This window comes from Musa acuminata, chromosome BXJ2-2 (genome assembly GCF_036884655.1).
Source record: "Musa acuminata AAA Group cultivar baxijiao chromosome BXJ2-2, Cavendish_Baxijiao_AAA, whole genome shotgun sequence".
Lineage (NCBI taxonomy): Eukaryota > Viridiplantae > Streptophyta > Magnoliopsida > Zingiberales > Musaceae > Musa > Musa acuminata.
Genome location: NC_088339.1, coordinates 23,207,501 through 23,222,284, shown reverse-complemented (window position 1 = coordinate 23,222,284; position 14,784 = coordinate 23,207,501). Strand labels below are relative to the sequence as shown.

General features: G+C 44.6%; 3 protein-coding genes and 1 pseudogene across 4 annotated transcripts; 2 read left to right on the top strand and 2 right to left on the bottom strand.

Moving 5' to 3' along the window:
* Positions 1-453: 453 nt before the first annotated feature.
* LOC135605415 (probable receptor-like serine/threonine-protein kinase At5g57670) lies at positions 454-3,403 on the top strand. 2 transcript variants are annotated; one of them, XM_065095476.1, is made up of 11 exons: positions 454-829; positions 924-1,033; positions 1,110-1,231; positions 1,297-1,418; positions 1,503-1,913; positions 1,991-2,245; positions 2,340-2,497; positions 2,565-2,644; positions 2,710-2,845; positions 2,909-3,058; positions 3,129-3,403. In XM_065095476.1, exons 1-11 carry the CDS (start codon positions 595-597, stop codon positions 3,255-3,257), a joined length of 1,908 nt encoding a protein of 635 aa, XP_064951548.1. In that variant the 5' UTR covers positions 454-594; the 3' UTR covers positions 3,258-3,403. The 2 variants fall into 2 exon arrangements, with proteins under 2 accessions (XP_064951548.1, XP_064951547.1); XM_065095475.1 differs by having other exon boundaries at positions 921-1,033.
* Positions 3,404-3,440: 37 nt separating this feature from the next.
* On the bottom strand, positions 3,441-4,958 carry LOC103972275 (zinc finger protein CONSTANS-LIKE 5-like; annotated as a pseudogene).
* Positions 4,959-7,228: 2,270 nt separating this feature from the next.
* LOC103972267 (cysteine protease XCP1) lies at positions 7,229-8,812 on the top strand. The gene is made up of 4 exons (XM_009386554.3): positions 7,229-7,696; positions 7,774-8,006; positions 8,075-8,215; positions 8,297-8,812. The coding sequence occupies exons 1-4, from the start codon at positions 7,237-7,239 to the stop codon at positions 8,510-8,512; spliced, it is 1,050 nt and encodes a 349-aa protein (XP_009384829.2). The 5' UTR covers positions 7,229-7,236; the 3' UTR covers positions 8,513-8,812.
* Positions 8,813-11,173: 2,361 nt separating this feature from the next.
* Positions 11,174-11,970, bottom strand: LOC135604954 (zinc finger protein STAMENLESS 1-like). Its single transcript, XM_065094605.1, has one exon. It carries the CDS (start codon positions 11,799-11,801, stop codon positions 11,400-11,402), a length of 402 nt encoding a protein of 133 aa, XP_064950677.1. The 5' UTR covers positions 11,802-11,970; the 3' UTR covers positions 11,174-11,399.
* Between the last annotated feature and the right edge of the window lie 2,814 nt (positions 11,971-14,784).

The window sequence follows — 14,784 nt, the reverse complement described above, 5'->3', positions numbered from 1 at the left end:
TAGAAGTTCTCTCATTTTTCAGATACAAATGTAATTGACACATCTAATCTTGTGCTACTGTATTCTCCGAATTCTTATATGGGAACAGAATAGAATGAATCATTTCATAGACATGCTTTATAGTCCATTGGCCATTTCTTCCCTGTCACCCGATCATAGTGCCCTTGAAATGAAGATTTGACATTGGCCAACCATGAGGATTCCTTTTGTTCCCCACAATTCCCTCACTTTGCCTCACCTTTTGGCAAAGGTTTTTATCCCATCCTATGTTGCATGCACATAAGAACATAAATGAAGTTAATGTTGCTTTTCATTATTTCCTTGACCACATGCTTTGGCTTCAACAGCAAGATAAGTCAATTTCCAGACCTTTGCTTCCACCCCAAACCTCCTCCTACCAACCCCATTATATCCAGTGTAGGATGAAGCAGGGATGAGAAGGGCCATCATCTCCCTATCCATCTCCCAGTGGAACAATTCACATCCTATTCCCCTACACTCTACTCTGTGACGCCATTCTGTTGTGCTTCTCAAGCAAGGCTGCATGAGTGACACCCATATGGTGGTCTCCACAATCCGATCCTACCATCACTCATGCAGTCTCCTCTGCTCTACAAATTTCAAGCAACGGAGCAACATCTTTGTCCCTCATCTGAGTTGCAGAAAGAGATTGTGTTTCTCCTAATGGATTCGGTTGATGAGAGTGCTCCATCTGCTAAGATACTGGTCGGAGTTTCACTTGATGCTCGAGCCAGCTTCCAGCTTCTCTCGTGGGCAGTCACTGTCGCTGCTCATCCAAATGACACCGTCGTCGCCTTGCATGTTCTCGGTTCGTTCTTGATCGACATGTTGTACCTGCCATCAGCTGTGACAGTCAGTAGTGGTTTGTAATCCCTCTGTTATCTGTTTGATGAGCATAGCAGCCGAGAAAGAAGGGAACAGGGTCAGCTCTGAGAGGAGTAGATTGCGGCAGGCCAAGGCGTCCGTGATCTCTGCTCTTGGAGAGTTTGCTGAAACCTGCCAAACGAAGCAGGTAGATCGGAGCAAAGTATCTCTGCTTTTGCATTGCCTGCTTCGGTGAGACGGTCTCATTCCATGCTTCTTCTCAGGTGACGTTGGAAGCGAAGGTCAGGTGTAGTTCCAGTGTGGGGAAAGGACTCACCGAGGAAGCGGCACAGGTCGAGGCCAACTTCCTTGTTCTCGGTAGATCGAGGAATTCGACACCCAAAAGGTGACTGAATTCTTCTCTTTCTGTTCCTCTTGATAATGATTCTAATCCTTTTTTCCGTGGAACAGAAACTCATTTGAGATCATGAGATACTGCTTCAAGAATGCTCCAGGAGGCTGCTCCATTGTCGGTATCGACATGCAATCTCTGCCTAGAAAAGATGGTGCTGCAGACTCCTCGACATATGAAGGTAGGAGAACTCTAATTGTCTGAATGAGAAGTCCAGATCTTTTTCTCCTTGCGAGGAATTCACAAGCTTCAATTCATGCAACAGATAACAGTTCTTCGAGCTCCAGATGGACCAGCAATCACACGGTCAGAGCTCTCTCCCCGTTCCACAAGCTCTTCTACTCGATCTCGAAGCGAGAAAAGAGGCATTCTCCCAGGGAAAGCATTTGCGAGAAGGACTCACCGAGAGGAGTTCTTGAAGGGCCGGACGCAGGAAGCCCTGTGGTGGCAGAGGACTGCTTGAGTCCACCCAGCAGCGTCGCCGGCAGGCGCAGCGGCGCCAACATGTGGAGGCGATCGTCCGTCATGAAGCTGCTATTTTCTTTGCCTCGCTCGTCAGGGGAGTCGATGAGCAAGGAGAGCGATGCATGCTCATCCTATACCGACGACCTGAAGCCTTCTTGGAGGTGCTTCACCTACGAGGAGATCTCGCGGTCTACAAGTAACTTCCATCCAGGTAAATCAAACGAAGGTTCACAGTTAGCTTGATTTGGAACATTCAACATGTTCTCTGTGCTTGATCTCGGAAAGCAGACAATTTGGTGGGGAGAGGTGGCTTCGCGGAGGTTTTCCGAGGAAGCCTGTACAATGGCCGGAGCGTAGCAGTGAAAAGATTGGCAAAAGGAAATGGAGATCGGCAGAAGGAGAAGGAGTTCCTGATCGAGCTTGGCATACTCGGCCACGTTTGCCATCCCAACACAGCCAACTTAATCGGCTGCTGCATCGAGAACGGGCTTCATCTCGTCTTCGACTTGTCCTGCAACGGAAGCCTGGCATCAGCTCTGCACAGTGAGCCCTCTGCCTCAGCCACTTCTCCTCCTCCCTTTCTCCTCTGTTCTCGGGATGCAGCCATGGATGACATGGATACCACACCTTGCTTCAGGTAAAAACGGCAAGTTTCTGGACTGGCCTGCGAGGCACAAGATCGCCATCGGAATAGCTAGAGGTCTGCATTACCTGCACAAATGCTGCAGGCACCGGATCATTCACCGGGATATCAAGGCCTCCAATGTTCTTCTCGGTCCAGACTTCGAGCCCCAGGTGGCCTAATCGTGGGTTAGCAGAATCCACCATTGACGAAAGCTTACTCGAGCTCTTGTTCTTGCAGATTTCAGATTTCGGACTCGCGAAATGGCTCCCGAAACAGTGGACTCATCACTCTGTCATCCCCATTGAAGGCACATTTGGGTACGGTACCGCATTATCAACCTGATACGAAGTTAAATGGCTCACGTACTCCTCATTCTGGGCAGGTATCTGGCACCAGAGTACTTCATGCATGGGATAGTTGATGAGAAAACTGATGTGTTTGCATTCGGTGTTCTGCTGCTGGAGATTGTCACTGGCAGGAGGCCAGTAGATGCCTCAAAGCAGAACCTACTCCTATGGGTAAGTTTGTGATGTTATACTTCCATGCATGGAGAATTGCTTACCGAGAAGAACGTTGATTAGGCCAAGCCACTTATCGAGTCTGGAAGAATAGCTGAACTGGCTGACCCCAAGCTGGAAGGCAAGTATGACATGAACCAGATGCAGAGACTGGTGCTTACTGCTTCCTACTGCGTGAGACAGTCATCGATTTGGCGTCCATCCATGAGTGAGGTTAGTGACGATGACAGCCGAGCAGTGATCTTAACTATATCAATTTATGTCTTGATAATTGAAATTTCAGGTGTTGGATCTTTTAACGAACGGGCGTGATTCAATGGAAGCACAAATCTCGAGGAATACCGAATTCCAGACCGATAAGATGGATGATCAAAATTTAGCAACAAATTGTTATTTTGACTTTGACTACTAGCCATCTTTTTTACTTTATGGAATTTTGGGAGTTGGATTTCTTTGCATGGGATTTTGTTAGGTTTAGCGATTGACTTGTAACTATTTGATGGTGATTGCCTCTTGTGCTGTAAACATGATTTTGAACAGTGGGTTGCTGTTCCTTGATGACCGTCCTTTACTCGATGAACACTAGAAACAGAAATACAAGAAAGCAATCCCAAATCCTATTCTTATATTATATTCCATGGCGCCAATGGAATATATTTCAAACTCTCCTCTTCCCTCCAAAATGAAGCATCAATTGCCATGCTCTGATTTGTTTTTACTCTCTCTCTCTCTCTCGACGTATATAATAAACACCAGATGGAGTAAATTGGAAGGAGAGCGTGATAAACACCAGTACATACATCTCGGTGTGGAAGCAGAAGGCGGCGATCGCCATTAAAAGGAGGGCACGACGCCGAATCCGGCGTCCGCCATAAGTGCTGCGGGGGCGGCGGACGCGGAGGAGTAGATGCGGTCGACTTCCGCCTCGATGCTCGCCCGCTTGGCGAACGGGCCCTTGATCCGCGGCCGCGTCTCGGCGTACGCCTTCCGCGACGCGTACCGGATCGTCTTCTCGAATCGCCGGTTCTTCCGCTTCTCCCGGTACCGCATCACCCTCGCCTCCCGGTCCATCTGCGCCGCTGCGTTTCCGGCGCCGCCGCTCTCGTCAGGTACTACTCCCACCTCCGACGGCGGCATCTGCTCCGATCCAGAGGCGGTCGCGAATAATCAGGCAAGATATCGTAGATTAGTGAGAAATGGTTTATAGATCTGAGGGTTTCATTAGTGTTTACGCTTTGGCTCATGGAGTGGATGGTGTGGCAGGGCTTTGTTGGGACGAAATCGAGCTCGGCGCCGGCATCGGGCGGGAGGAACGACGAGATAGGCGGGGCTCCGCTGTCCACGATGGCGGTTTTGGCACGGACGGGGACGACGCTGTTCATCTGGTGGAATTGCGCTCCATCGAAAGGGCGTACTCCAAATCAAGGTAAGAACCTACGCTCGAGTAGTACTCCATCGATTTTAGCATCGGCGCTTCAATCAAGCCCTTGAACTGAGCGTGGCAGGAGTTCGGGAGGATCCAGGAGGCGGCGGCAGCCTCCTCCGCATCGTTCTCCTCCTTCTCGTCGACGCCGTTGCCAGCCCCTGCGCCAAAGGCGAACGCGGCGGAGGCAGTGGAGGGCTTGATTGGGGCGGCGATGGGTTCCAGGAATGGGACGATGGGTGTTCGCTTGTGGCGGCACGCGAGGGGGTTGGCGGAGTGGATGTCGGCGTCGCAGGCGTCGCAGAGGGCCGCGGCGTCCGCCTTGCAGGTTACGGCGGCGGGCGCCTGTTTGCAGGCCTCGCAAATCCACACGTGCTTGTGCCGCGAGGCGAGTTGCTCTGCCCCGTGCACCCTCATGTCACAGCCACTGCACAGGTAGGCCGCGTCAGGCCGGCAGTCCAAGTGTGCCACCGCCGCCTTGCACGAATTGCACCGCCTCGCCGCCTACCGCGCCCAATACCCTCCCTTCCCCTCCGCTTCCCTGACCAACGCGGCCTTCCCACGGTCGAGTTATCTCGGTTCGTTTGGATTCGTGGTTTAGTTGATTTAAGAAGCGAAGACAAACGAAACGCCCGCGGGTTCGACGTTCTTCGACGTGACAAAGTGACCGAGGACCACAGTTTTCACCATTTGCAAGGCCGGTATTGTTTTGGGTATCAGTTTAGTAGACATACAAAAATTTGGACGGTATATAGGGAGGACGAAAAGGCGACAAGATATTGAGACACGTGTCGTTGACTGAGTAACGTAAAATGACAAATAAACTTCCACGGTCGAATGACCAATTCGCCACGTTAGGTCACCTGTCTTTGGATGTGTGCCGACAGACGAGCACGTGGAGGTGAAAGAAAGAAGCGGAGTTCCCACGGCGGAACTCCGTAGTCTATTATCTGAATTACTTAATTAAGTATTTTTAGTATTATGTTTTTTATATTTAAAAAAATATATTAACATTTTATATTAAAAAATATTTATGTTTATTTTTTATCGTTTATTTTACTGGTAAAAGTATTATCGTGTTTAGAGTTAAATTAAAATATGATAGAATGTGTTCACTAGTAAAAGACGATCAAAGTTAAATGTTTTATTTTAAAAAGAATATAGATTTTAAAATAAATTTTAAAAATATAAGAATCTGTTAAAGATAATCTTATTACTTTGATAAATAATTATCCATTTATGTTTCTTATGACTCAGAGGTTCGAGTTTGTGACTTAATTAGCCATTCATTATATGTTATAATACTTAATTTGATTTTGTTTAAATCGTCAAGCGGATCGTTAAATAACTTAGTTGAGTCCCGTAAAATTTGTGGCGCTGCTGTTTCTCGAATCTGCAAATTGAAGCATTCGAGTTTGATCAGGTTTGGGTTCAGACTGGTGACATGGACCGCTTGCGGAACTCAGGCACGGGGGAGGGCAAAATTGACCGTTGGCGTCCTGGTATGACGACGAGGCTGACGCCACCTATACAGCATGATCCGCAACAAAGTCGTCGATAAGCCACTGTTCTCTGGGACCCGAAGCGGGAACTTGGAACGTCCGTCGGATCTCGTGCGGACACGTGGAGGTGGAAACTGTGCGATGGAACTGAGATGGTGCGGTGAAGGCGGCAGCAGATCTTTGAGTACGGTGCTACAGGCAGTGCGTCCGCGCCTTCATTGGTGGTAGCACGATAACGATGACGGCACGGTGGCGCGTCTCGTTGGGCAATTCATGATCGCCCAAACATTACAATTCTTTTTCTTTATTTCGTCTACATCATCTTCCCCACCCATCGCTACGACAGCTCGGTTGCAAGATTTTCTAGAGAACCGTGATCTGGGCCACCACTGTCGTCTGATTCATGCTGTCCACTGCCTCGCCGAACTTTATAGCTCCTCCTATCTTGAAGTATACAATCTTTTGGCCTTGGAACTACTACGTGCTCGTGCATAAGTCATCCTATATTACCGGTTAAATATTACCATGAGATCTGATGAACTGCCACGTTCAGTATTAATCGGATATTGGGATACGATAATAAACCTTAATTTCTAAATCGGGGAGTTCCCTTGTTTATATATATTGTACGGAGAAAGATGTTCATGGATGCTTGTGGGGTCGCATAAAAAAGTCGAGTCAGAGTAGCGTTTGGCCGCATCACTGCGAATCCAATAAATGCCGAAAGGTCGGGGCTTTTCCTGATCCTACATCGAGATGACAACGACATCTGGTGCTATTCTTTACTTTGGTTTGCTTAACATTGGCTAACCTTTTAATCAAATTGCTGATGTATTTAAACGAAAAATATACGTATAAATAATATTTAAGTTTCTAAAAAACTAGTTGGATTTTAGTATGATGAATTTCACTAGGATTTTATTTTTATTATTACATACGAAGATGGTAGCATTATCCGATCAGTTTAATTGGATTTTGGTGCAGGTTTGAGATATACTCGAGTCTGGTTTGAACTCTCATATAAAGGTTGTTGATTTGAGTTTGAATTGGGTCCTGTGTTGTGTGACGGTGGAGTTTGCTTAGAGGGAACGCCTTTTCATAGCACTTCTTATATATCATGTAGAAATGTATGTTTTCATAGCACTTCTTGTATAAGTATGTATGTGTACCTTTTCATACACATACACATACATGTGCAAGTGTATGTTTTCATGGCACTTCTTATAGCTAAGAAGTATTGAATCGATTTGCTTTAGTGGGTTGCACTTCTTTTTCCCTTTTATTCTTTTACTGATACGGTCGGGTGCTTGACAGTAAAGTCTAATCCAAGTAAGCTTCAAGTCTTGCCATTCTTGTTCCCAAAGGCCCGGCAACTTCAAGAGTTTTACTTGAAAGCAACGTCAGAGCACAGGCTATATGAACATCTGCATGTCCCCTCATCTTTCCAGCCAAAAGAAACCATCTCAATGGCCTCCTCCACCATGAACCTCGCCCTTCTCCTCTTCTCCATGTTCCTCGTGACATGCACTGCCCTCCCCGGAGGCTTCTCCATCGTCGGATACTCTGAGGAGGACCTCACCTCCCATGACAAGCTAATCGAGCTGTTCGACTCCTGGATGTCGAGGCACAGCAAGTCGTACGCCGACTTCGAGGAGAAGCTGAGGAGGTTCGAGGTGTTCAAGGATAACCTGAAGCACATCGACGAGACCAACAGGCAGAAGAGGAGCTACTGGCTCGGGCTCAATGCGTTTGCCGACATGACCCACGATGAATTCAAGGCGACATATCTTGGAGTCAGCACCAGCATGCCGAGAAGGAGAGACTCCGGTTCCAGCTTTAGGTATGAGAATGCCGTGGACTTGCCCAAGTCGGTGGATTGGAGGAAGAAGGGTGCGGTAACCCATGTGAAGAACCAAGGTCACTGCGGTAAGTACCTGACTCTAATCTGTTGTAGTAAGACTTGAAGAGATGACGATCCGAAAGGCATATGGCATCGTTTGCAGGCAGCTGCTGGGCGTTCTCGACGGTGGCAGCGGTGGAGGGCATAAACCAGATAGTGACGGGGAACCTGACATCGCTGTCCGAGCAGGAGTTGATCGATTGCGACAGCGAGAACAATGGCTGCCATGGTGGACTGATGGACTACGCTTTCTCCTACATAGCCTCCACCGGCGGACTGCACACCGAGGACGACTACCCTTATCTGATGGAGGAAGGCACCTGCGAGCGGACGAGGGTACGATGAACTTAACCTTCTCGTGTATGATGCTGCTATCCGACGATAACTATTCGTATTGGCTTCAGGCCGATCTTGAGGTGGTCACGATCAGCGGCTACGAGGACGTGCCAGAGAACAGAGAAGAGAGCCTGTTGAAGGCGCTGGCGCACCAGCCTGTGAGCGTCGCCATCGAAGCTTCTGGTCGAGACTTCCAGTTCTACAGTGGGGTGAGTTCTTCTCCTCGATCGATCTGTTCAAGCAGTTCATGGAAGAGGTCGTACTGAAGCGGCGACGGGTTGAATTTGCAGGGAGTGTTCGATGGATCCTGTGGCAGCGAACTCGATCATGGGGTGACAGCGGTGGGCTATGGCTCATCCAAGGGCCAAGATTACTTCACCGTGAAGAACTCATGGGGCCAAAGGTGGGGGGAGAGAGGGTATATACGGATGAAGAGGAACACAGGGAAACCACAAGGGCTCTGTGGAATCAACAAAATGGCTTCTTATCCTACTAAACATGCCTGAGGCATTTGCATCTTATTTTCTTTTTACTTGCTTCTTCACAATGGAGCGTCATAACAAAGACTACCGTTCTTTGCTTGTTGGAGATCTCCTTCTACGCAACTTCCTTTGTTCTGTGACACAGACATGACTTGGAAAGACGAAACCTTTGATGACTACATCATTGGAGGAATGGTGTGTCATTCAAGGTTGGTGTCTATAGTTGAGGGAGGAGTGTCATGTGATTTATAGGGGGGTTTTCTCCCTTAAATAAAAAAAATAAATAATCAAATATAAACAGAAAAAAAGAAGCCATTTAATTTACGTGATAGGAATTCGAGCATTTGACATACTTGTATTTTTTTTTTTTTTGTCATTATATTTACATGTTTCCTTGTCGATTATAACATTTCACATCTTTTATATGTTTGGTATTAAGGGTAAATAGGTTGGACTACTAATCCGAAAACATTATGTGTGTGTATGTATGTATATATATATAATCCTTCTGAATTTTTGTATTATGATACATAATTCAACACAATGTCATGTGAGTGTTATGTAGCAGTACTCGAATCTCTTATCATGTATAATACTAATCTTACTCAAAATCATCTATCCGAAATACTTAAAATCAAATTAAAAATATATATTCATCATTTTTTTTATAAATCAATCCAAATATTTGATCGCTTTACTATTGCAATACCCCATCTCAAACATGTGTCAGTCGATTAAATAGTGTTCATGTGAACGTCATCGTCGGATATAAATGCTGTACTTTCATGTGGTGTCATAGGGAACAGCTGACATTACCCTAATATTAATTATACGCATCTATTGCGACATGGTTAAGATGTGTTGCATATGGTCCTTTTTGCAGTACATCTCACACTTCAGAAGACAATTAACTTTTGGGCTTTAGTCAACTTGCAACATATTTTACTTTCCACTCCTTCGATTTTGGAATAGATTCCAGCTTTAGAAGAGGAGATCGAGTGATTCTAAACAGTAGCACGAATGCTTATGCTTCTGAGCTAATTTTTAGAGTCCATCGAAACAAGATTAGTGCATACCAAAGGACTGATGGAATGATGAAGCTAATCAAAGACTCACTCTCGCTCATGTTTAGATCAAACTGAGATGTCTGTTTCACAAGTTGGAGGTGCTGAATTCGTCCAAGGATAAGCATGGCAAATTAACATGAGACATTGTAAGGTGGCAAATGCAATCTTGTCTGGCTTTCTGAATCCACCTGCGTCCTGAAGTCTTCCTGCCATTAATTCTCTCTCAGATCATCGTGTCATATGACAACCTTGTAAGACTTCACCCAAGGCTCGATGAGGACTTTACTCTGCACTGATCACGTACTGGATTTTGTTTGCATTCGCTTGTCTTCGAAGCATGGATAAAGTCAAATGAGTTGCCTCGCATTGTCATTTTCCGGATGTAGTAGAACATGATTAGATATCATTTATTAGATTCTGAGAAGAGACGAGGCAAGTTTAGTAGCAAGGAGAAGTGAGGGATTCAAAGGTGACAACAATGAAGTAGCTGTAAAGCACACAACATTTCTTTCTCTGTCATACCGAGTGACATTTTCCCACTCAACAGATGATGAGAGGGTAGTAATTGACCTGTAAACTACATCTACATTTTTGAGGGACTTGATAACAGGTTTTGGATCTCCCTTGAAGGAAAAAGTTAGATTTTCTGGACTAAGTAATTAAATTATGCCAAATTATTGATGTCTATTCTTCTGTTCATGACTGCAGAAGTTTTGATCTCTAATGCGATAATGTGCTATAGGTTGTATTGCATTAGTTTTTTTGACAAGGTATGAAGATACTTTACTTTATATGGGGTTTTCTCTTCATTACTATGGCAATGACATTCTATAATGACAGACAGAGCTAATTGGCTTCCTTAATATTTGGACATTAGTTTCTAATCATATATATAAATATATAATATTTGTTTGGCAATAATTAATCTACTCTTCATATCGGCATATTAGTCATCAAAAGCCTGAACCATAGTTTATGTTATCTACTCATTCGAATTCATTTGGCCACTAACATAAGGAATGCTTTGAAGTGATTGCTCTTAGGGTGTTCAGCCTTTTACTACTATAAAACACTAAGATGATAGCTTAATTAATGCATCTCCCTTCTTCTAAACCACTATTTAGATTTTAAGGCACTTGGAATGTGATTCTGAAGTAGTTGAAAGAAAAACGTGTTCTTTAACATCTAAGAAATGAATGAATGGAGCAATGAATCTTTGAGAATGAAAGACCAACATGAGAAACTTAGGATGGGAATTAAAGCAAAAGGTTGCTATCATCTAATCACAGAGCATAATTCACTTTTTATCTTAGCATGTTGTTATGAGATCATTTATGAAAACATACATCTCTTTCGCAAATGTATGCTCTCATGTGAATGCATTGAAAGTTGTCGATGCTACTAGTCATCATGCTCTACTTGAAGAGGACAGACAAATATAGGGAGATTACAATTCTTTGTTGTGTGTGTGGACTTGCTTTTTGTAAGATCTTATAATTTGCATCGAGGTTGCAATCTGTGTATTATTTATTCACCTATGTGCATCTTGGAAGATATAGTTTGCCTCAAAGATTGCAAGCTTTCTTAGTGCATCAATGAACACATCAACCCACTGAGAAAAAGGAACAAGTGTTGGTACCAAATATAGGGTTTTCTATTTCTACACAGTTTAGCTCACAGCCACAGCAGAATGAGTCGCTCAATCATGTCTCCTATGTCATGAATGGGAGAGAGCGAGCGAGAGAGAGAGAGAGAGAGGTCATTGTTGACCATTAATTCAATTACTAATTTGGAGAGAAGAAAATAAAATATACTAACAATTAAAATGCATGGATGGGTCTCACTCATAGTCTCAGAGATAAGTCGATGTCACCGGCGATCCCTGCTTTGTCGTCGGCACCACCGCCGCGTCCTTTGCCGTCGGCGCCTCCGCGTGTCCACGGCGTCAAGGTGACCGCCTCCTCCTCCTTCCTCACAAACCGGCCATCCAAGCTGGTGGAGGCCACCACGGTCTGGATCTGGCCGACAGCGTGAGACCGCATGGCCAAGCTCACCTCCCGGTTCCTCTTCGCCAGGCTCCGCTCCAGCTTATGCGCGTTCTGGTGGCCGCCCAACGCCTGCGAGCTGTGGAACTTCCTCTGGCAGTAGGTGCACCGGAAGACACGCTCCGGCTGCGGCATCGACGACGGCTCCAGCCCCAGTTCCAGGTTCACATCGTCATCGTCCTTCTCCAGCTCAAACTCCATTGCAGGCGCACACAGAAAGAGATCGAGAGAGAGAGAGAGAGAGAGAGAGAGAGAGAGAGAGAGAGAGATGAAGTGGGGGCAGGATATAAAGGTGGGGAGCGTTGCAAGCGATGTATGGGAACAGAAGAGAAAGGGATAGGGGGGTGGGGGGAGAGGGGTGGGTGTTGAAAGAGGTGGAAGACTTGTCGCCTGGATTTATGGCAGGGTTTGAGCGGCACAAAGGGTGCTCTCAGGTCTTTGGATACATGGGAAGAAATGGAGATAGCTTGCTGCTGCTTGGTATCATCAATGGCCGTAAAACTCCCAAGATGGGGACGGTCTCTTCGATCTAAGCCATGCATGGCTAATATCCAGGATAAGATGCACGCCGCTTCGGTTTCTTGTGCTTTCTTCTCCTTCTTTAGGGCTTTAAATTCCCAAAAGGATTCTTGACAACATGCACAGTGGCTTCACTTCATTAATTCTCACTAGTGTTTTCCCTTATTCTACTAAGTGCTTGTTTTCTTTGAGAGAGAAGAATAGCCTTTTCTATTACTTTTTTTTTTATATTCTTGATATATCTTAAATTTCTAATATGAAAATATTAAATCGAACTTTATGATCAAACATAATTTTGACTTGAGATTGTTAGTCAAGATAATAATACTATCATCGAACCAAAGTCTTAAGTTTATCTCTCCATAAATAAAGACTCTTGTAATCTATTAGAGTCTTTTATTATCATGAGTTTTTTGTTTTGTTTTGAAGTATTCATAAAGACACATATGGATTAACTTTCTTATATCCTCAATCAATCTCTCTATGATTTGAAGATCAATCATATATTTAAGCAGATTGCATGATTTGAATGCATAATTAAGAGAAATTTTTTCTCAAAATTTGTATAAATAACTTATCTCCTCAATAAATAAAGATCATCTCTTTCACAACATATTCCTTAATTCTATACATTTATTATTATGTCTCTATAAATTCCCATTGCTTACTATCTTTGGAGAGATTTCTAACCCTACCATAATTATAATTACTTTTCCTACGCTTACAACAATCGTTGTTATCAACAATCAATCACATGAATATTATGATACAACAATCTACCATCGCCAACGTTATTTTCATATATCAACAGTTGCCATATCAAACTCATTCTACATTCTTTAGTGTCTGCTTCTGCTGTGTTGTGCCAATTATCACCCTTTGCCGATCACATCATTATCACTCTCCTGCCGCCTCCATCATCCCGTCATCGTCAAAGGGTTTATGGAGGCAATTTTGGAAAAGCTCAGTTCCATCCTCGACTGTAGAAATGGGTGTACAGTGGTGCATCACAAAATTGTTTAACTAAATACATTTATATTTGTTTGTATTCCACACACAGTTTAGTATATGACATCAATATTATGCTAAGTTTATAGCTGTATTCCTCCCCCTTCATAATATTATACTATACATACATCATCTACTTCATGGTTCTCTTGTATCAGAATCACGCATGACTCAAAATTAATATTCCAAGACATTGATGCTCAGGTCGCATATAATAAAATGAGATGATGAGATGGGTTTGGATCAAAAGTGTCTCCTACCTGAAGTACTTATCAATGGCGACAGCATCACTCCGGTCCACGACTCCCATGAATCACATGGCATATACTATGAAATATCAGGAGGAAAAACAAGGAGAGTAGCACTATACATTCACAAACGTCTTTCCACAAACAAATCTGACTCATGAAGCCTTATAGGCGTCAAACACTCAAAAGTCATTTGTTATTATTATTATTATTATTATTATTATTATTATTATTATTATTATTATTATTATTATCATTATTATTATTTTATGATTGATGTGATTTGGGAAACCTCATCCTCCAAGGCCCCAAGGCTTTCCGGCCTTTGTTATATGTCTACATATGTGTGTTCATTGTTTAAGATGATTGAGGTAGCAGATGGAAAATGGAGGCTCCAAGTCGCCGAGTGCGTCGGGGAGAGGGGAGAAGTCGCCCATCTACTACATGCACGTGATCTAATTCAAACTTGTCGTAGATCTCAGTGACGACAGGAATGGCAGATGCGGTACTCGACATGCATCACTAATGTCAGTGGGGCCTCCCATTTATGAGGACAACTGTTTGTTTGTCCACACATGGCCAGGTGAAAGCAGCACGAAAGGATCACTGGTTTTTGCCTGGTTGGATTAGCTTACAGGACTCGCAACCACAGGAACGAGCTCAAGCCTCCAGAATGATGGAAATGGTGAAGAAGACACCACCTCCCAAGTTTAGTTCCTGACAGCACCTGCCGTTCCGTTCCATGGAAAACGATAAGCCATGGATGAATCGTGTTGGGAAACGTGAGCATTGTCTTGTGATCTACCACATGCAGACACACCGGTCTGTGCCATTCCTTGTTCTTCTTGCGGATATGGTTGATAATGTGTTGTTGCCGCAGTCGTCATGTGCCTGTGAGAGTGCTGCCATTGCTCGGGGTGGATATCGAAGCACGAACCTCGTCTCCATCCGCTTCTCATAACCTCGTTGTATGAGACAACGAAATCAGCGTACGGGTTGGAGAGTATATGGCCTTTTCTGATAGAAACGGACGCATCAGTTCGAGCAAGATGCACGGACAAAGCCTGCCATGGATGCTAAACGAGTGGTCGGGCAGCATTTCCTTCTCAGATCGACAAAAGATGCAGTAAAATCTAGAGGTTATCTTTGTCTTCCGAGTAGCTCCGAGATCTACATGTCGAGCCTAATAAATGTGATTGATGAGCGTTAAAAGCTTTGTCTCCCATCGCAACATCAGGTTCTCTGTTGAGCTATGTATGTCATTTGATACTTGCAGCTCCAGTGAAGACACGCAGATCACACATCATCATGCTCACTACAGACCTGCACAGAAGAGCCGCACTTGGAAATGATCTACCGAATCCAGCTCCACACCAGTAGATATATCGTTTGTCTTGGCCACGGAAATA

Excerpts from the sequence above, each read along its gene's own strand:
- LOC135605415 (XM_065095475.1), top strand. The coding sequence starts at position 595 with ATGCAGTCTCCTCTGCTCTACAAATTTCAAGCAACGGAGCAACATCTT. Across the intron at positions 1,232-1,296 it reads AGGAATTCGACACCCAAAAG|AAACTCATTTGAGATCATGA; the intron begins GTGACTGAATTC and ends TCCGTGGAACAG. Across the intron at positions 1,419-1,502 it reads AGACTCCTCGACATATGAAG|ATAACAGTTCTTCGAGCTCC; the intron begins GTAGGAGAACTC and ends TTCATGCAACAG.
- LOC103972267 (XM_009386554.3), top strand. The coding sequence starts at position 7,237 with ATGGCCTCCTCCACCATGAACCTCGCCCTTCTCCTCTTCTCCATGTTC. Across the intron at positions 7,697-7,773 it reads GAAGAACCAAGGTCACTGCG|GCAGCTGCTGGGCGTTCTCG; the intron begins GTAAGTACCTGA and ends CATCGTTTGCAG. Across the intron at positions 8,216-8,296 it reads ACTTCCAGTTCTACAGTGGG|GGAGTGTTCGATGGATCCTG; the intron begins GTGAGTTCTTCT and ends TTGAATTTGCAG.
- LOC135604954 (XM_065094605.1), bottom strand. The coding sequence starts at position 11,801 with ATGGAGTTTGAGCTGGAGAAGGACGATGACGATGTGAACCTGGAACTG.